General features: G+C 47.9%; 1 protein-coding gene across 1 annotated transcript in view; it reads left to right on the top strand.

The window, feature by feature from the left end:
• Nucleotides 1-21,623, top strand: part of BCL3 (BCL3 transcription coactivator) — a 250,161-nt gene that overhangs the window by 119,715 nt on the left and 108,823 nt on the right. Inside the window, exon 3 of the mRNA XM_085615490.1 lies at nucleotides 16,561-16,669. Coding sequence (XP_085471616.1) covers nucleotides 16,561-16,669 — 109 coding nt within the window. The remainder of the gene's footprint in view (nucleotides 1-16,560; nucleotides 16,670-21,623) is intronic.

The raw sequence follows: 21,623 nt of genomic DNA, 5'->3' as shown, positions 1-21,623 counted from the left end.
ATGGAATGAATAAATTGACGAGTGTCTCAAAAGGGATAGTGAAGGTCACCATCGGTAAAACACAAACCACTTCAACACCTACATATATCCGCCACAGCGACACAGCCTGACAAATAGTATCACTTATAATCACATGTAGTTCTCTAATGTCAACAAAGTCATACAGAAAATATACCGCACATTTACATTTTTTTATCTCTCACACATTTATAAAACATCTCTTCTAAAGAAGCACTCCCCAACTACTTCTATTCCATAAGAACAGACAATAATTAATACGTTTACTACCATATATTTTAGTATATCTACCTTTTTATTATTCACTAGTCAGAAACTACAAAAGCTATTCACTATACCCAAATGCAAACCAGAAGCCATATTCTTATTATATCTCAAATTAGGATCACATGATTCAAACTATGCGTACATATAAAAGGAACGTATCACTTTTCCTATCTCCATCTCCTCTCTATGTAATCTCCAAAAATTGCACACGGCCTCACTGTACAACAACCTACCCTGACTTACATTCAAACCTACCTCTCAGTGTCAAAAATAAGACCACAACCTGCCCACATAACATTTCAGCATTTTGTTTTATCGCTTTTAACTTAACACATGTCTCCTACCACCACCCCCACCCCACTATTTCCACAAAAAGTATCAGTTGCAAACGTGCACATTTTCTTTATCTCCCCAAATACATTACAAACTCAAATTAATGCTGTACCTCATTTTCAAAACAATACAGTCCTATAAAGATGACAAATTACACTTCTTCTCTGTGAAAAATTCCTAAACATATATAAAATACTTAAATAACAACAGCTCACATTTTATGCATATTTCATAACCAATATCAAACACCACACTTTACTAACATTATATTACTTTGAAATAAAAAATACTTTCAAAATTAAAAACATCGCCTCAAATACTTAATCAATACTATAAAACACATAACACACCTTGTTCATTTCTAACTCACCTTTGTAGTTGTTATCCGGATTTCAAATGACACACGCATACAATTCTCTCTTTCTCACATTGTACATGTAAAGCTCCGACTTCATCAAGAATGAAACCAGGAATGGCACAATTTCTCTGTGGCTCCACACATAAATACATGTGAAGAACAAATCAGAATACTTCATTCCTTCAACGACATTCCAAAACTTACCTCCATTGGTTAATTTTGAATTTTCCTTCCGAAACGCTACTTATTATTCCACGCCACATACAGGTCACAAGTTCAACCTATTTTATCACCACACTTTCTGGAACCTTCTACGACACCTGCAGGTTAAAAGTTCATCTTTTTTTTTTTAACCTATCAATATAATTTTGCATCATTTTATAGAACATTTAATGGCATGTGCACGTTAAAAGTTCACAATAGGTTCAGTAGTTCATCAGCTTTATTCCCAACCCCAGCAGCACCTCACCTTACGCCCCCAGCGCCATCAGACCCATAGGAGTCAGTGCTTTCCACTTTCTAAATACCAAATTCATTTCATAGACACAAATGTACCTTTGCACTCCCTATATAACACCACCTAAGCACCATACACAAGTTACAATGTTCAAAACAAAAGTTCCTCCAAGTAGCTATAACTACATGCTGACACTACTTGCACAGATGTGGCACAGCAGCCAGAGCACATGACTTCACAGCATATGACACACAGTTTGGGCTCACGCTTTCATCCCTGAGTCCGGCAGTAGCTCAGCTTAGCAGCATGAGACTCTACACACTACCTCACATAGTTTCCGAACCCCAGAACTTTCAGACCAGTATGGGTCAGTAGTTCGTCCTAGTAGTTATAAACACATGCTGACACTACTTCCACAGCTGAACTGAAGCGGCCACGGCACATGACTTCACAGCATAAGACACACAATTTAGACACACGCTCTAATCCCGAGCCCCGCACCACCTCACCTTAGCAGCATCTCACTCTAGGCAATACCTCACTTAAGTTTCGTAGCCTAGCACTTTCACACCGGTATGTATGATTAGTTCACTTTGCACCCCCTCTATAGCACACCCTAAACACCCCACGGAGGTTACAGTGCTCCAACCCTCCTATTTCCCACTTTTTTCGCCCTTTTTTCCCCTTACTCGCTCCAACGGAATCACAAAATGGCGGCCAACACTTCCTCCTTCCATGAGACTCTAGACAATACCTCACATATTTTCCGTACCCAGGACTTTCACACCACTACGGGTCAGTAGTTCATCCTAGTAGGTATAAACACATGCTGACACTACTTCTACAACTGTACTGCAGCGGCCAGGGCACATGACTTCACGGCATAAGACACACAGTGTGGGCTCACGTTTTAATACTCGAGTTGCGCACAAGCTCACCTTAGAAACATCACACGCTAGCCAATACCTCACTAATTTTTCGTAGCCTAGAGCTTTCACACCGGTAGGTATGATTAGTTCACTTCGCACCCCCTCTATAGCACACCCTAAACACCCCACAAAGGTTACCGTGCGCCTACCCTCCTCTTTCCTACGTGTCTAAAGTTTCCTATGGAAATTAACTTTGAAAAAACATGTTTAGGGACCCCCCTTTTTACTCGGCACCCCCTTGACGAATCACCCCCAAACTTTCAACATAGGAGCTGATCTCAACAAAGAATTAGTTTTGAAAATTTGAAAATTTCACGAAGATTCATAAATCGGCGCCAAAGTTATTGCGAATAGAATGTTGTCATTTTCCTATAGTAACTAGGTCCTGACTATAACTACCTACTGGCGACCGCCAGTAGGTAATACATATATATATATATATATATATATATATATATATATATATATGTCTCCAAAGGTGCCCAGAGCTCCAAGAACGCTACTCCACAGATGACGGTTTAACAAAACCTTTTATTTGAAACAGATGCTGACATCTCTGTTTAATTCCTTTCCCTGACGCGTTTCAGAGCAAACGTGCTCCTTCATCATAGGGGGAAGACTGGCAAGAACGGAAAGCACCCAACCAATATTTGCCGCTTTTACATGTGCTCCCAGGTGAGCAGCATGCCGGTAGTTGTAGTGTCCATTAACTCCCCGTAGTGGGGTCCGTAATCCTGTCAGATTAATTAATGCTTCCATTTTGTTATGGCATTTTCGCCCTCCAGTGGGCTTCAGAGATTCAGTGCCAAACTGCAGCACAGAGGACTTTGTAATTAAAACAGGTACTGAATCTCTGAAGCCCACTGGAGGGCGAAAATGCCATAACAAAATGGAAGCATTAATTAATCTGACAGGATTACGGACCCCACTACGGGGAGTTAATGGACACTACAACTACCGGCATGCTGCTCACCTGGGAGCACATGTAAAAGCGGCAAATATTGGTTGGGTGCTTTCCGTTCTTGCCAGTCTTTCCCCTATGATGAAGGAGCACGTTTGCTCTGAAACGCGTCAGGGAAAGGAATTAAACAGAGATGTCAGCATCTGTTTCAAATAAAAGGTTTTGTTAAACCGTCATCTGTGGAGTAGCGTTCTTGGAGCTCTGGGCACCTTTGGAGACATATATATATATATATATATATATATATATTTCCATCAAAGTGCCCCAAAGCAACGAAGACGCACTCAAATGCTGAAGGAACCAACCGGTTTCTTTAATTTGAAAGCAGGCATTGCATGAAAGATCTCTCCAACCTGACGCGTTTCGAGGCTTGTTGCCTCTTAATCAAAGGTAAAATGAATATTCACTCAGCAGATGTCTCTGATTAGCATGCCTCATTTACATACCCATAGTGGGCCGTGCTTCCTGCTCACGTGATTGTATTTGCATGCTAGGATTTGTAGTCTGTTTCAGAGTCATTATTTCACCATTAGTAGGCTCCGCTTTGTAAATAAAATTATTTCTTCTTGTTACCCTTCGTGGGTCATGATGCCACGCATGCTTGAATTTCTCCCCTTCTGCATTGCTGTCAAGGCGCAGGCATAATTCCTCGCTTTCAGCCCCTTATATTTGTAGATGGTGCAGTCCTCCACGGCAGGGGTGCCGTGTAATATATTTCCATCAAAGTGTCCCAATCCTAGCATGCAAATACAATCACGTGAGCAGGAAGCACGGCCCACTATGGGTATGTAAATGAGGCATGCTAATCAGAGACATCTGCTGAGTGAATATTCATTTTACCTATGATTAAGAGGCAACAAGCCTCGAAACGTGTCAGGTTGGAGAGATCTTTCATGCAATGCCGATGCCTGCTTTCAAATTAAAGAAACCGGTTGGTTCCTTCAGCATTCGAGTGCGTCTTCGTTGCTTTGGGGCACTTTGATGGAAATATATTACACGGCACCCCTGCCGTGGAGGACTGCACCAGCTGCGAGGAGAGAGGCCCACCGCGTCCAAGCGGGTCTAAACCGGCGCCACCAGGTGTTGGTATTTGGAGACACGGCGCTGTTCAGCGCGACGTTCGCAATTGCACCTGGAAAGCGGTGACAGGTATTTTGAACTGTATGCTCGCAGCCCCACTGGGAGTTTGTTAATGTGTTATTTCTGGAGCAGTAAGGAGCGGACTCACTGGAGGAAAACGTCGTGCAACCACAAGGTCCAGGAGGCCAGGCGGTTGGCCACGCCCACTGGGGCAGGACTATTTAAAATCAAGGTGCAGACATTGGCGCTTCCCTCTGTTTCCGCATCAGCCACTGAAGAAGGGATCTTTACATCCTGAAACGCGTCTGGCTTAATGCTGCTGTGTGCGCTTTTCAAATCCTGCCAGCAAGCTGCAATTAAATGATAAAACGAACTTATTTTGTGTCAGTGGCCTCTTTCCGTGGGGTACTCTTTGTTGGATATATATATATATATATTATCTACTGGCGGTCGCCAGTAGATAGTTATAGTTAGGACCCTGTTTCCATAGGAAATCCGCAACATTCTATTTGGAATAACTTTGGCGCCGGTCGATGAATCCTCGCAAAATTTTCAAAATAGGTGGGGCGCTCCGCTCCGCTCCTACCCTGAAAGTCTCGGGGGGATTCGTCAAGCGGGGGCTGAGAAAAAAGGGGGGTCCCAAAACGCGTTTTCCCATGCATTTTTCCATAGGACCTTTAGACACAGCTACAGCCCGAACGGCTGAACAGAGTTACTTGAAATTTGGCAGAGAGGTAGTCCTCAGGTCAAGGAAGTGCCTTTTGTAGGTCTGGTGTAAATCTGTTCAGTAGTTCCTGAGAAAATAGCATTTAAATCAATATATATATGTGGGCGGAGCCTAACCACACATCTCATCCTGAGATCTGATTGGCTGTCAGCACTTCATCCAAGAAGTGTTGGCAGCCATCTTGGGACCAATATACATGATAGCACCTCATTAAAAAGCATTGCAGTTAATAGAAGATTTTAAGACTTTAGTTACATTATAAATCATTTGTTGATGGTACCATACTCATTTTAGGAATTGTGGTATGTTCTAAGGTGATTTCACCATGCGAAAAAGCCTTCTGCTGGGATATCATGATTGAGAGAAAAATATTTTCTCATGCTTTTACCACAGAGGTTTGGAAGGTGATCTATAAGCTAAACTGAGAGCTTATTTTCTGTAAATTCACATTATCTTTCTCAGTCATGTGAGAATGAAGTCTGACATTCTCAGTAAAACATGTACATCCAACAAGGGCAGAGACTGTCAGTTGATTCCTTTGTGTTCTACTGCAGCTTTCCAGAGTGTTCCAAAGAACTACTAGAGCGCTAACCGTCCTACTTATGATAAATGTATGGCACACCTGAAGCCATCTTGCTTGGATTAAAGTGGTAACTCTTAAAACATTTAATTTAAAAAGGAACAAAATGAGGTGGTTCATTTTTCCATAAAAAGTATGATTAGTGCTGCATAAAGAAAAATTAGGGCACATTTTGAGTGACTTCTCAAATCCTGGCATGCAGACTGAAACATGCACTTTCAATACCAGCAGCAGTTTTCCCTGGTGAGCAGTAGCTTTACTACAGTGATTTAATGAGCAAAAAGAGTGCTAACATTCTGATTTTATGGCAAATGTGTGACACATTTGAATGCCTTCTTGATGGAATCAAAGTAAAAAACTGAAAGTATTTCCTACTGAGGAGACTGCAGTAAATGAGGAAATTAGGAAACTTCATAACAAATAAGTCTCCCAAGATGGCCACCAGAGACAAAAGAGCCCAAATGTAGCCCAAATATCACCCAGATGTAGCCCAAGTATAGCCCAATGACAGAATGTCCAAGAATGTTCTTAAAAACAACTAGAGCACTTACTGTCTTCATTATGACAAAAGTATGGCACACCTGAAGCCATCTTGATTGGAATAAACTGGTAACACTTAAAACATTTAATTTAAAAAGGAACACAATGAGGGGGTTCATTTTGCCATAGAAATTATGATTAATGCTGAAGAAAGAAAATGAGGGCACATTTTGAGTGACTTCTCAAATCCTCTTCTATTTCATTAAAAAATTCTGACATGCAGACTGAAACATGCACTTTTAATACCAGGAGCAGACTTCCATGGTGAGCAGTAGTTTTACTACAGTGATCTAATGAGCAACTAGAGTGCTAACATTCAGAATTCATGGCAAATGTGTGACATATCTGAATACCTTCATGATGGAATCAAAGTAAAAAACTGAAAGCATTTCCGACTGAGGAGACTGCAGTACATGAGGAAATTAGGAAACTTCATAACAAATAAATCTCCCAAGATGGCCACCGGAGACAAAAGAGCCCAAATGTAGCCCAAAATCACCCAGATATAGCCCAAATATAGCCCAATGACAGAAGTGTGCAAAACACTTATTATTTTGTGTTTTTGCAGTGTTATATAGTGCAGACTTGTCAGGTATTGGAGTGCTTTACATGAGCATTGGTTACATCACACAAGAACAAATTCATTTTGGTTGTAGACATGGGGAGACTAAGTGATTTGACCAGAATCACAGAATGTCGAGCTGAAGCAGAAACTTCAACCTGGTTCCCCAGTTGCAAAGTCTGCAGTTCTGGAAGTAACACCACATCCTCTCCCCTATGTGCAACATTTAATCAAGTTGTCAACTAGATAAAAAAACATAAAGATAACAAATAATTTAAAAGTGCTTTGTCGCTATTTGAAAACTCAGAAAATATGTCCTTATTTTAGTCTTTTAGAGCACTAACCATAATTTTGATGCCAATAAGACCCTCTCATATATGTAATTTCTAAAGGAATGCTCTAGGTATTACAGTTTTGATTACATCAAGATGATGTCAGGCGCTCCACACTTTTGTAATAAATATAGAATGTTAGCAATCTAGTTGTTCATTAGGATACTGTTGAGAGGCAGAGGCCAGGGGCACGGACTCTGAAAATTGAAGGCAGGTAGGAGGGTGCAAAGGCAACAATTTAACCACACTGAGCAGGCAGGAAGGGCCGTGGAAGCACAACAGACTATGGAGGGCAGTGGAAAGGGGGGCAGGGGCAACAAACCAACAATACAGGACTTGCAAGAGAGGCTGTTGGAGGGAAGATCTATTACGGGTCAAGGGAGCTAGGGGCGGTCCCCAGAGCCCCGGGAGCCACCACAGAACTGAGCAGGAGAGTGAGTCAGGGACAAAAGGGGCACCTTAATTTGAGCCGGGGTGCCTAGGAACGCTTGCTCCAAAAATGAAGAAAACAGACATATGAGACATGGAATTGGAGGCAGAATACAATGGCAGTTTAATGAGAAGATGCAACTTCAAAGAAACCGCAGAATAGAGACCTAAAGTACAAAATACAGAATCCAGATAATCATACAGCTGTCATGATATTCTCTGTATCTCAATTAATGGACTGACAGAGAGAGAGAGAAAACACATCTATAAATGCATCATGAGAAACAAGTTACACCAAGGAAAATGTTACCTAGGAACACTCACATTTACTCTTAGAGCAAGCATTCCTGCAATTACAATACAACATCTTTTAAATGCAAAAGTAAAGAGAACAATGGTTAAACATAACATGACATTTCATATAGGTAAAATAGAATAAGATACTTCAAGCAAAGCCGAGCAAGACATTTTAAGCAAAGGAAGACAAGAGCTCCCAGTTCTTGGGGAAAACCTGCACAGCCTGTTAACCTACATACAGACGGCGAGGTTGTCCGTCGATATCTGTGGGTGCTCCCTTTTTATATCATTTTGTGGGCTCCTTTGCACGCTACATCTACCTACGTATGCTACCCAAAAGCTTCGTCTGCAGATTTTACCAGACATTTCGTCATTTACCCACTTAATGCTGACAATGGACTGGGTGAAAAGGTCAGTCTCTCAGGCCAATCGCTTATCGTAAGTTCCATAGAGCAAGCAGAAAATAATGGGTATTGTACAGGAATTCAATATATTCATGTATAAAATCTCCTCAGTTCTCCTAACTTGACGCTCTGCGGTTGCCACTTCCTTAAAAGCGGGAAACCTGCCCAGGAAGCAAGTACCAGTCCAGGATGCAGCCTACTGTATGTCGACAGCTTCAGGGGGATGTTGAACTTTGATACCGAGCACGGAGCACTCGGGTAGGGTGGGGGCTACTAGTTTGGAGCAGAAGGCCTCGCAGACCTGCCTTCAGACTGCTATACACTAAAATTGCAGAGCTATGGTCAATTTAACAAAGAGGCCTACATATTGAACAGAAGGGCCTACACAGGGGTTTTATGCTGGCTGAGTGGTAAGGATGTCTCAGGATAATTATATAGCAACACAGGACCCGCTGGTCAATTTAATACGGCCTACAAATGCGGCTGGCAGGGCAAGGACAAGGGTCTCATACTTCAGGTGTGGACAGAACGGGCCAGGGGCCCCCTGTGATACAAAATCTACCCTCCTTCAAGGCTGTGGCAATGTAATAGACCATTGTGGGCAGAAGGAAGAGGCAATGGTAGTACAACCATACATGCCAACAGACCCGATTCAGCCAGGAAACGTCCAATGTTTTTAAGCTCAAATGGGCTTTATTTGATCTGTCTCCTGTCTACAATATCCTCTTTTTCAATGTAACTCAAAGGGGAAAATCAATACCCCAGTTTTTTTTCAAAATCTCCCTCTTACCAAGTTCAAAATGTTCGCAAGTATGGTACATTGGATCATGGAAGGAAATGGGATAGGGACATGGACTTGGATAACAGAGGACAGGAGAGACATGGAGAGGTGCACCAAACTGACCCTGCAGGGCAGGCATCAGGGTTTGCAGCAGCACAATACACCACACAGGGCATGCAGGACGGGAGTGCAGCACAACAATCCATAGAAAGCAAGAGGGAGGGGACAGGACCATGCACATGGACAACAGAGAACAGAGGGGCAAGAGGCAATGGTAGCTAGCTGACCATAATGGACAGACAGGAGAGAAGGCTGCAGCATAACAGACCATAAAGGGCAGGAGGGACGGATCAGGGGCATTACAATGGAACAGACAAGCCAGGAGGGAGGGAGTAGGGGTCTGCACATGTAAACAGAGGGCTGGGGGCAAGGGGGCAGGGCAGGAGCAGCAAGATGGCCATGGAGGTCAGGCAGGATGGGCACTAGAAGCAAGACACAACATGAAGAGCAACAGTGAGACTGTGATGGCATACACACAGACCATGGAGGGAAGGTGGGAGGGGGTCAGGGGCAGCTAACTGACCACACAGGGAAGGTGGGAGGGGCCATGGCAGCACAGAAGACCATGCATGGCAAGTGGGAGGGTTAGTGGCAGCACAATGGCTATGATGGGCAAGAAGGAGGGTGCAGGGGCATGCACAAAGGACGATGGAGGATAGAAGGGAGGGTCAGGACCTGTGCACAGACAAGAAAGTTCAGGGGAAGGGGCCTCACAACAGACCACACGGGGCAGGCAGGAGGAGCTGTTGCAGCACAACAGACCAGGGAGGGCAGAAGGGTGTGGCAGTACAATGGACCATGTAGGACAGGAGGAAGAGGATAGAGGCATGGCATGTGGACAGGCAGGGTGGAGGTGGCAGGGACAGGTTACAGTCATCTGACAATGCTAGGCAGGTGGGAGGGGAGTGGCAGCTCAACAGAACACTCAGAGTAGATAGGAGTGGCAGGTCCATGGGACATGGTGGGCAAAAAGGATGGAGCAGGGGCATGCACAAAGACATCGGAGGGCAGGGGGAAGGAGAATAGGGGCAGCAAGCTAAGCACAGAGTTTAAGCAGGAGGTCAATGATGGGGCATATAATTGGGCAATGGAGGGCAGGAGGAGTGGACTGGTACATCATACTAAATTGAGGGCAGTGGCAGCACATCAGACCATGCATGGCAGGAGGGAGGAGGCTAGTCCATGGATTCACACAACAGAGGATAGGGAGGAGGGGGATGGGGCAGCAAGCTAACTGTTCAGAGAAGGCGGGTATTAGAAACTTTATTGTTTTTAAAACATTTTGTCTGTGCAAACTACTTAAAATATGAACAAGTATGCAGCATAATCTCACTTTTATTCAGGAAGAAGAAGACGTTAATGACTGTGACTCCGGGCTCACTTGGCAAAAACACCCCCTGACCCTCCACCCCCTATTGCAAAATGTAATGCCCGTGAAAAGGGTAGGTGAACACAGTGTTATATAGAACATAGTCCTGAGAGCACGATTGAAAATGAAAACTAGATATAGTGTATGGTATAAACTATGCACCAAAAAGTGTGATATAAGATGAACCAGGCGTGAAATATAATATGCAATACATTGTGCGCAATGACAGATTCATTGGAGAGCGCGAGATAGCACAGGCACTAGCGTGTGCTATGCGATATGCGCCTTGGAGTGTAATATGCACAGGGCAGTGTTGTGTAACCTAACTAGTCTCTAAAGTTGTAATATAAAATATGTGCTGGGGAGTGTAACGTTGCATATGCACTGTGACAAAGATATTGATCCCAAATTGTAATATGTATGGCATAGCACTGTGCGTTATAACATAGGCATCGAGGAAGGCACGTTAGATGGGGCAATATAACCCGTGCGAAGACAAGTGTGGCATGACATTTTCACGGGGTGGTGTTACAGTGCACATGGGCTAGAGAGTGTCATAGCATATGCACTAGCTAGTGGAATACAATACAGAGGTGTGTGGCACTCGGCAGGCAATGGTGGGTGTAACACAGCATTGGGCTCTGTCAGGAGCGCGCTGTGACTCGCAAGTGATGTTCGTCCCCTTTCCAGAGAGTAAAATAAAAAGTATTACACATCCGGCAGTGGATGTGTGTTTTATTAACTGTGAGGGGGGTTTCTTGCATAGTTTTGGTCGAATTTTTGTCGAATCCCCTTTGAATGGCTTGGTGTGCATGTGTATTAAATGTGCCCGTCAATAGCTACCCATGTTTGTATAAATAAACGATAAGGGTGTCTACCGGGATTAGGCACGGTAGAGCATCAGACATGTCAGAGCTTCACTAGTGGTGTAAATACATTCCACGTGGATTAATTGCATGCATAGTCGCCTTTTAATGAATATCACGCAAATCGTCATGGTGATAGGTACGTACGGTTTGTCCAGCATGTCCTATGTGTGTCTATAAATATATATTTTTTAAAAATAATAAAAAACAGTGGCCGGCCCTGGGGATTGGGGTCAAAAAAATATAATTAGGAGACAGGCCCTGGGGGATGGGGTCCTCAGGGCCAATAAATTAGAATAAGAAGGGGAACCACACAGCCCCCCTTCTTAAAAAAATAAAATAAATAAAAGACTGGCATCGTGCCGGAGGCCATGCCCCCTCCATGCAGCACTCTGCAAACGCGCCCCCAACAGGCATCTCCAGTATGCGCCAGGGAGCTGCGCTGCAGACAGGTGTTCTGAGGCCAAGCCCCTTTTTACACCTCTCTGCAACGCAGCTCTGTGGCGCTTACTGGAGGTACCTAGTGGTCTAGTGTGACCCTAGGGACCCTTAGGATTCAAGGGGACTTAATCTCTCAACTTAGAACAGCCACAGGGCGCGTTTACACAGTGGTGAAGGGAGGGGACGGGGCCTGAGGTGACGTGTGCAAACACGCACCATGGCACGTTTTAAATTGGGGATATAATTTCCCTTCAATACTGAGGGCCCCTGGGGGCTAACTAGCCCACCAAGTGCTTCCAGTAAGCGCCACTGAGCTGCATTGCAGAGAGGTGGTCCAGGCCGTGCCACTTTTTACACCTCTCTGCAACGCAGCTCTGTGGCACTTACTGGAGGTACCTAGTGGGCTAGTTGGACCCTAGGGACCCTCAGGACTCAAATGAACTTAATCTCCCAACTAAAAACGGACACAGGGCGTGTTTACACAATGGTGAAAGGAGGGGACGGGGCCTGAGTTAACGTGTGCAAAAACGCCCTGTGGCCTGTTTTAAGAGGTAGTTTTAATCCCCATGCCCTATTATATACTAGGGGCTTATAGAGGAGGTAAGGCTAATCACAGGGGGACCCCAACGCATAATGTTCCCTAGTGTATGTAGGTGTTTTCACTGTATTCTAAGTGTCTTTTAACATAGCACTGGCTCTAGGACTGGTTAGTCAGACTCAGTTACCACCAGTATCCGTCTGAAAAAGTTGAGGGTACAGGATGATTTTGCAACAAGGCTTCTTTCTGCTCTTCTTTTTGTTCTTTCTGCACGTTATCCTTCTTCCTGCACTTATCTTCGTATTTGAGGACTTCTGTTGCTTCTTTCTGCACTTCTTTTGTTTCTTTCTGTGCATTTTTTCTTCTTTCTTCACATGTCCTATCTCTGTAGGCATAGTTAGAAATTAGCATTTAAAAAACCTTTGAAATTAACAGAAAAAACCATAGGTTTCAGGCACGTTATAGTTAGGAATTAGCATTTAAAAAACCTCAGAAATTCACTGAAAAAACCATAGGTTTCAGGGGTGTTATAGTTAGCTGGACTTTTCACTTGTACAAAACCATTGAAATTCCCCCGTTATAGTTAGTTCAGCTAACTATAACTCGCGCGCCCGCAATGCACTGCTGATGACGTCACATATTACATCACTCATGACATGGTCAGTGACATCACTCATGACATCACTGATGACATCTCAAATGACATCACTGATGACATCATCCTTGTGATAGAGTGGCAGACCTCCTCTCACCCTAATATAACCTTTGATACACACATTCAAAAATAGAGACTAAAATTTTCAAAACAATGGACATACCAATACCAGTTACAACAACCTCTTCAGTAATTCTAAGATCCACATACACATCCACTCATTCACCAACAGTCCAATACAGTCACTCATACATGTACTCACTCATCATATGTACTCATACACCTATACATCCTGTTACACAATGCCACTCATCCATAGTTACTCACACACATAGTCACTCATGCTAATAAAGAATCAAACATACATTTACTTGCATATACAGTTATACACACACCACCACACTTACTTCTACGGAAACTTACACATACTTAGTCTTTTAAACAATCACTTATAGAAACACATACTTATTCATACAGGAACTCTTTCAATCTCTCACTCTCACATATACTCACATATATACACCAATAGTCACATATACTAGTTTAAAACATATGTAGTTACTCATAAAGACACTATTGAGACAGTCATTCACTCACTAACACACCCATACACACACTCATCCACCCATACAGTCCTGCACACATACTGTGTTCAACACATACAAACAGTGAGTCACTCATTCATGCACCTATGCACTACGTAATACCCCCACCGAACCATGCAGACACTCAGACTGATACTCAAAAAACCAACTAATAACCTATATAGACACCCATGTAGCTACTCACCAACCCATGCAGCCACTTATACACAAAGTGAGAGACTGATACAGATATTTACATATTTAAACATTACTCACTAAGCCATGTATTCACTATGATACACTTAATCAGTCAGTTACACAATCAATTTTTCAAAAACAAATCATCCATTTAGACACTTATATACCCATTTATTCTTCCATCGACCTTGAGATATACATATATAAAACATATTTAATTTTCAGAATAACACACATTCACTGGATGATGTCATCAGTGATGTCATCAGTGATGTCATTTGAGATGTCATCAGTGATGTCATGAGTGATGTCACTGACCATGTCATGAGTGATGTAATATGTGACGTCATCAGCAGTGCATTGCGGGCGCGCGAGTTATAGTTAGCTGAACTAACTATAACGGGGGAATTTCAATGGTTTTGTACAAGTGAAAAGTCCAGCTAACTATAACACCCCTGAAACCTATGGTTTTTTCAGTGAATATATATATATATATGTATATATATATATATATATATATTCCATACAATCAAAGTGCCCTGAGGCGAGGACGCACTCGGCTGCAAATTGATTTTTTCAAATCATTTATTACAACAAAAACCAGCAGTATTATTCAGAGTTCTCATGTTCTTCCTAACGTGTTTTGGAGTCAAACGCTCCTTACTCATAGGTTTCCACTGGTTTCACGCACATGCTCGCAGGCCCCATTACCGCATGCACTTAAATGGCCCTTCGTTGGCCTCTCAGGTGAGTAAAGTTCTCTAACTGCATGCAGGAACCCGCAGTTTTTCTCTCAAGCCCATAATTACCACAGTGGGTTCCGTCTAGGCCAGTGGCCATTTTATTCAAATATTTACAACCCCAGTGGGCCTCTGAAAATAACTATTCCTGGTTTTCATACCAATATTTGCTGTGCCTGGGGCTAGCACAGTTCCAAGCCCCTTCGGCCCCACATTTCAATCTATGGTGATGCAGTCCTCCGCGGCCGGGCTGCTGCATTAAATTCCATCCATACAAAGTGCCCTGAGGCGAGGACTCACTCGGCTGCAAATTGATTTTTTTCAAACCATTTATTACAATGAAAACCAGCAGTATTATTCATTGTTCTCATGTTCTTCCTAACGCGTTTCGGAGACAAACGCTCCTTACTCATAGGCTTCCATTGATTTCACTTATATGCTCGCAGGCACCATTACCGCATGCACTTAAATGGCCCCTCTTGGGCCTCTGAGGTGAGTAAAGTTCTCCAACTGCATGCTGGAACCCGTAGTTATTCTCTCAAGCCGATTACCTCAGTGGGTTCCGTGTACACCAGTGTCCATTTTATTCAAATATTTACAACCCCAGTGAGCCTCTAAAATAACGATTCCTGGTTTTCATACCAATATTTGCTAAAAAAATAAAAGTAGGTTCCTCCAGACTGTGGCCCACTAGGTTCAGTTGGAACATTGCGGCCTTATTGTCAGACAATGTTAGTGGTAGAGCGGGAGAAACGTGCATAAAAGGACAGTCTGAGAAAATGCCATCAAGGGTGTGGCCACCAGAATGTGTGGGCTAGCAGACTAGTTGTGCCAAACCTAACAGAGCCAGAGAAGCTATAAGATCCTGAGCGTCTAAGTCGTCCTTATTCTCCATATGAAAGTCACCAAGGATGGTAAAATTAGAGGAGTTAGCCTTAATGTCCCACGGTGACTTGTCCAGATTTAGGAACATATTTCTGGGGCCAGGGGTCTGTAAATCAAGGCACCGTTAAAGGAATATTTATTTGAAAGACCAATTTTGAAAACCAAGGCTTCGCAACAAGGATGGGTAGGGGGTCAAACCTAACCATGAATTTGTCTTTTAAAACAATTGCTAGGACACCGCCTCTGCTCCCTAAGTGATCTAGCCTGATTGACGAGTAGCCATGGGGGTGGCAGAGACCAGATCTGGCCCTGAGCCTGTATCAGCCCATGTTTCGGTTACAAAAGCAAGATCAATATTAGCACTGTCTAAAATATCGACCATTTCCATAGCATGTTTTATGAGTGAGCGAGCGAGCATTCAACAGAGTGCATTTTATTGTTTCTGCCACGCGTTTCTGAGTACTAGCCACAGAAAGGCTTGGTGAGTGGGTCTTAGAGCCCTTGAGTCTGAGAGAGCAGACCAGGCAAGTTTGGCATCCTATTGCATCTGTGACACTTTCTCATCCTGTGGGACTCTCCTCATTCTGTGGCACTTTCCTCATGTTGTATGACTCTCTACATACTGTGGCTCTCCCCTCATGCTGTGGGACTCTCCTCATGCTGTGGCACTCTCCTCATGCTGTGAGACTCTCCTCATGCTGTGGCTCTCCCCTCATGCTGTGGGACTCTCCTCATGCTGCAGGTTTTCCTCATGCTGTGGCACTCACCTCATGCTGCAGGTTTTCCTCATGCTGTGGGACTCTCCTCATGCTGCAGGTTTTCCTCATGCTGTGGCACTCTCCTCATGCTATGAGACTCTCCTCATGCTGTGGCTCTCCCCTCATGCTGTGGGACTATTCTCATGCTGCAGGTTTTCCTCATGCTGTGGGACTCTCCTCATGCTGCAGGTTTTCCTCATGCTGTGGCACTCACCTCATGCTGCAGGTTTTCCTCATGCTGTGGCACTCACCTCATGCTGTAGGTTTTCCTCATGCTGTGGGACTCTCCACATGCTGAATGTTTTCCTCATGCTGTGGGACTCACCTCATGCTGCAGGGTTCTCTTCTTGCTGTGGGACTCTCCTCGAGCTGTGGAGCTCTCCTACTAACCACACTCTGCCCTTATTCCAGGCCTCTGCACATTGCTGTGGCGCAGGGAAACCTCCCAGCCATCCAGAGACTCGTCCATCTCTTCCTGCAGGGTCAGAAGAACCTGGACACATTCAACAACCTCCGGCAGGTGAGGCACAAACTCCTACCTGGGGGCTTCCCTCCTGGCATTGAGGTCTGTGTGGGAAGGAGGGCCTTTTGCTGCCCCTGAGTTCTGTATGTGAGGGGGTGGGATAGACCCTCACCGGACATTGACGTCTTGAGGTGGAAGTGCACAAAGGGTCTGTGTGGGCAGGTAGTATCCTCTCTGCTGCCTCTGAGGTCTGTATGTGAGGAGGTGGAGACACTCTGCTGCCCCTGAGGTATGTATGTGAGGAGGTGGGGACACTGCTGCCCCGAGGTCTGTATGTGAGGAGGTGGAGACACTCTGCTGCCCCTGAGGTCTGTATGTGAGGAGGTGGAGTCACTCTGCTGCCCCTGAGGTATGTATGTGAGGAGGTGGAGACACTCTGATGCCCCTGAGGTCTGTATGTGAGGAGTTGGAGACACTCAGCTGCCCCTGAGGTCTGTATGTGTGGAGGTGGAGACACTCTGCTGCCCCTGAGGTCTGTATATGAGGAGGTGGAGACACTCTGCTGCCCCTGAGGTATGTATGTGAGGAGGTAGAGACACTTTTCTGGCCCTGATGTCTGTATGTGAGGAGGTGGAGACACTCTGCTGCCCCTGAGGTCTGTATATGAGGGGGTGAGATAGACCCCTCACCGGACATTGACGTCTTGAGGTGGAAGTGCACAAGGGGTCTGAGTGGGCAGGTAGTATCCTCTCTGCTGCCTCTGAGGTCTGTATGTGAGACGGTGGAGACACTATGCTGCCCCTGAGGTATGTATGTGAGGAGGTGGGGACACTGCTGCCCCGAGGTCTGTATGTGAGGAGGTGGAGACACTCTGCTGCCCCTGAGGTCTGTATGTGAGGAGGTAGAGACACTCTGCTGCCCGAGTGTTGGAAGGCGGACCCCGAGGAGTCGGTGAGACCACCAAGGGGGGCCCTCGCACTGCACGAAGTAGCCGAGCGCTGCCGAGAAGTCTCCTGAGAGATCCTTCTCCTATCACGTACTAGCACAGTAACACCACCACACCGGACTCAAGGAGGTTGTCTCAAGACAAGCAATTCTTTATCATCAATAAAAGGTTACGAGTTCAATATTTACACGAAGGGATCGAGGGATCCACCAAAAGTCTCAATGTCTCTTTGGAAGGGTAGGGGTAGCGGGACAGTCTTTGGCAGGAATGTGGTACGAGGGTACCTGGGGCCCAGTTCTTATCCTCAAGCTGGAGGACCTCCGATCTCGGAGGGGTCGAGCCGCGACGGCGTCAGCAGGGCTCTGGCGTACAGTTCGTGGAGAGCCGCGATTCAATCAGCAGGGCTCTCAAGATGGTTTCTGCTCAGCTCGAGCCGCGACGTCGTCAGCAGGGCTCCGAGGAAGGTCTCAGCGAGGTGGGGCCGCGACGGCGTCTGCAGGGCTCCGATGTTCCAGGTGGTTCAGGAAAGGTTCACAAGAGGGAGCCGCGACGCAGTCAGCAGGGCTCGTGATGGTTCCGACAAGAGTTCTTCTCCGTAGGGTCAGCCGCGATTCGATCAGCAGGGCTCTCGACTCCGGGATACAACTGCCGAGCTGTGGTGGGGTCGCCCCAGATATAGGTCTGGAGCCCTTTGATGTCCGGACCCTTGCGCCCGAGGGGGCGGAGTGGCCGGGTGGAGGTGGCCAGACGCCCAGCAGGAGAGGCGCCAGGCCCATGGGAGTTTGCAGGGCGATCACACCACGAGAGGGGAGGACAGTTGGGGGTCCCAACGATACCGTCCTCCGCCGGGGGCGATGAATGGTTCCTGCGGCACCCCCTGGCCAGTCCGTGGTGCCTCGAGGTCGGGGCTTCGCTGGGGTCGAGGCCGGGTTGAGCGGGGTCGCGCCGGCTGGTGTACGGGGTGACGTAGATGCCAACAAGATGGCGGAGCCATGAGGAGCATGCGACCACGTGCAGTTCCAGGTGAAGGGCCTTGGAGCAGTTCAGACGGGTGGCCCGTGAAGGCCGGGGCGGGGAACGGCCACAGTCCAGGGGGGTTAAGGACCACGCCACGAGGCCGGGTCCAACAGGCGTCCCCCCCAGCCGAAGGCATGGAGAGTCACCCATCTCCTTGGGGATTCTCCTCGTCAAGGCGGAAGAAGCGGGACAGGCCGTCGGCGTTGGCGTGGTCATTGCCGGGCCGGTGTTCGACGTCAAAGTCCATCCCTTGTAGCGAGATGGACCATCGCAGCAGTTTGGGGTTCTCGCCCCGCATTCGCATTAACCATTGCAAGGGCCGGTGGTCGGTCTGGACCCGGAAGTGGGCGCCAAAGAGGTAGGGCCGGAACTTCTTGAGGGCCCACACCACAGCGAAGGCCTCGCGCTCAATAGTGCTCCAGCGTTGCTCCCGGGGCAGTAGTCGCCGGCTGATGAAGGCCACTGGTCGGTCGAGCCCCTTTTCGTCAGTTTGGGAGAGAACGGCCCCGATCCCATACTCGGAGGCGTCCGTCTGTACCACGAACTCCTTCTGGTAGTCCGGGGCCTGCAGCACCGGAGCAGTACACATGGCCGTTTTGAGGGTGTCGAAGGCTGTTTGGCAGCAGGGTGTCCAGTGTACCTTCTTGGGCTGCTTTTTGGACGTTAACTCTGTGAGGGGGCCGACAATGCTCCCATAGTCCCGGATAAACCGTCGGTAGTATCCGGTGAGGCCCAGGAAGGCCCGGACAGCGGTCTGGGTAGTGGGGGGTTCCCAGGTCTGGATGGCATCTATCTTTGCTTGGAGGGGGGCCACCTGCCCGCTCCCCACTTGATGGCCCAGGTAGGTCACGGATCCGTGGCCGATTTGGCATTTGCTGGCCTTGATTGTGAGCCCGGCCCGCTGGAGGGCGGCCAGGACGGCCTTTAGGTGGAGGAGGTGCTCGGCCCAGTGGTTGCTGTACACGGCAATGTCATCTAAGTAGGCCGCGCTGAAGGCCTCAAGCCCGGCCAAAACTTTGTTCACCAGTCGCTGGAAGGTGGCCGGGGCGTTCTTCATTCCGAAGGGCATCACCCGAAAGTGGTAATGCCCATCCGGAGTCGAAAAGGCGGATCTTTCTTGGGCGCCAGGGGTGAGCTGGATTTGCCAGTACCCGGCGGTGAGGTCCAGCGTGCTCAGGTAGCGAGCGGCCCCTAGGCGGTCGATGAGTTCGTCGGCCCGGGGTATCGGGTGTGCGTCCGTCTTGGTTACTACATTCAGGGCTCGGTAGTCCACGCAGAATCGCAACTCCGGGGGGTGGCCGGGAGCTGCGGCCTTGGGCACCAGGACGACAGGGCTGGCCCACGGGCTGTCGGAAGGCTCGATGACCCCCAGGGCCAGCATCTTCGCTACTTCGGCCTGGATGCAGGCCCGCACTCGGTCAGGCACCCGGTAGGCTCTGTGTCGTATGGGGGGGTTCTCCCCGGTGTCGACGTCGTGGACGCACCAGTGGGTCACCCCCGGGGTGAGAGAGAAGAGGGCTGCGTAGTCCCGCAGTAATCGCTGGCAGTCGTTGCGCTGTTCCGGGGTCAGGGACGAGGCGAGTTGGACCCCTTCGATCGATCCATCGTGAATGTCGGTTTGCAAGAGGTCGGGCAGGGGCTCGGAGTCGTCCTCGCCCCCCTCGTCGGTCGCCAGCAGCAGGCTCAGTTCGGTCCGGGCGAAGTGGGGTTTTAGCCTGTTAGCATGTAGGACCCGGAGGGGGTTCCGGGGGGACTCCAGATCGACCAAGTAGGTGACGGGACTTTTCTTCTCCACCACCTTGAAGGGCCCAGTCCACTTGTCCTGGAGGGCGCCGGGTTCGACCGGGGCCATGACCCATACTTTCTGACCTGGCTCGAATTCTACAGTAGAAGTGTTGCGATCGTACCACCGCTTCATGTCCTCCTGGCTGGCCTCGAGGTTGGCTTCGGCGAGGGCTCGGAACTTGCGGGTCTGGTTTCGGAGGGTCAGGAGGTATCGGTAGACGTCAGGAGGGGCGCCTCGGGGCTTCATCTCCCAGCCCTCCTTGACCAGACTGAGCGGTCCGCGGACCGGGTGTCCATACAATAGTTCAAACGGGCTGAACCCCAGGGACTTCTGCGGGACCTCCCGATAGGCGAACAGGAGGCAGGGCAGCAGGACATCCCATTTCCGCCTGAGTGGTTCTTCCAGGCCCTGGATCATCCCTTTCAATGTTCGGTTGAATCGCTCAACCAGTCCGTTCCCCTGAGGGTGATATGGGGTCGTGAACTTGTATGTGACCCCGCACTGTTGCCACAGGGACCGCATGTACCTGGAGATAAAGTTCGTGCCGCGGTCGCTCACCACTTCGCTGGGGAATCCCACTCGGGAGAAGATCCCCATCAAGGCCCGGCCTACCACAGGGGCCGTTATGGTTCTGAGCGGGACCGCCTCCGGGTACCTGGTGGCGTGGTCCACGAGGACCAGGATGAAGCGGTGGCCCAGGGCGGTTTGGGGGTCCAGGGGTCCCACAATGTCGATTCCGACCCGTTCAAACGGGGTGCTGACGGCGGGAAAGGGCTGGAGGGGGGCCTTGACCCGACCCCCCGTCTTTCCGCTGGCTTGGCAGGTCTGGCAGGACCGGCAGTGGTTGTCCACATCTCTCCGCATCCGGGGCCAGTAGAAGTGGGTCACCAGACGACTGTACGTTTTGTCTTGCCCCAAGTGTCCGGCGAGGGGCACATCATGGGCCAGGTTGAGAAGAAACTCCCGGAAGCGGAGGGGGACCACCAACACGCGGCTGGCCCCGAGTTCTGCTACTTTCTGTTCACTGTACAACAGGCCCTCGGCCCAGTAGATCCAGTGGGTGCCGGTCTGGTCACCGTTGGCTTGCGCGGTCGCCTGCTGCCGGACCCCTTCGAGAGAGGGACAGGACTGTTGCTCTTGCTGGAACTGCTCTCGGGTGGGGCCCCCTTCGTGTTGCCATTGCGTCAGCTCTGGTAGGGCGCTCGGAGAAGTCATCTCTTCGGGGGAGGATTCGCTGGACCCAGGGTCGGTGTCCGCCTCCT

Source organism: Triturus cristatus, chromosome 7 (genome assembly GCF_964204655.1).
Source record: "Triturus cristatus chromosome 7, aTriCri1.1, whole genome shotgun sequence".
Taxonomy (NCBI): Eukaryota; Metazoa; Chordata; class Amphibia; order Caudata; family Salamandridae; genus Triturus; species Triturus cristatus.
The sequence above is the reverse complement of the archived record's forward strand: the minus strand, read 5'-3'. Positions and strand labels throughout refer to the sequence as shown.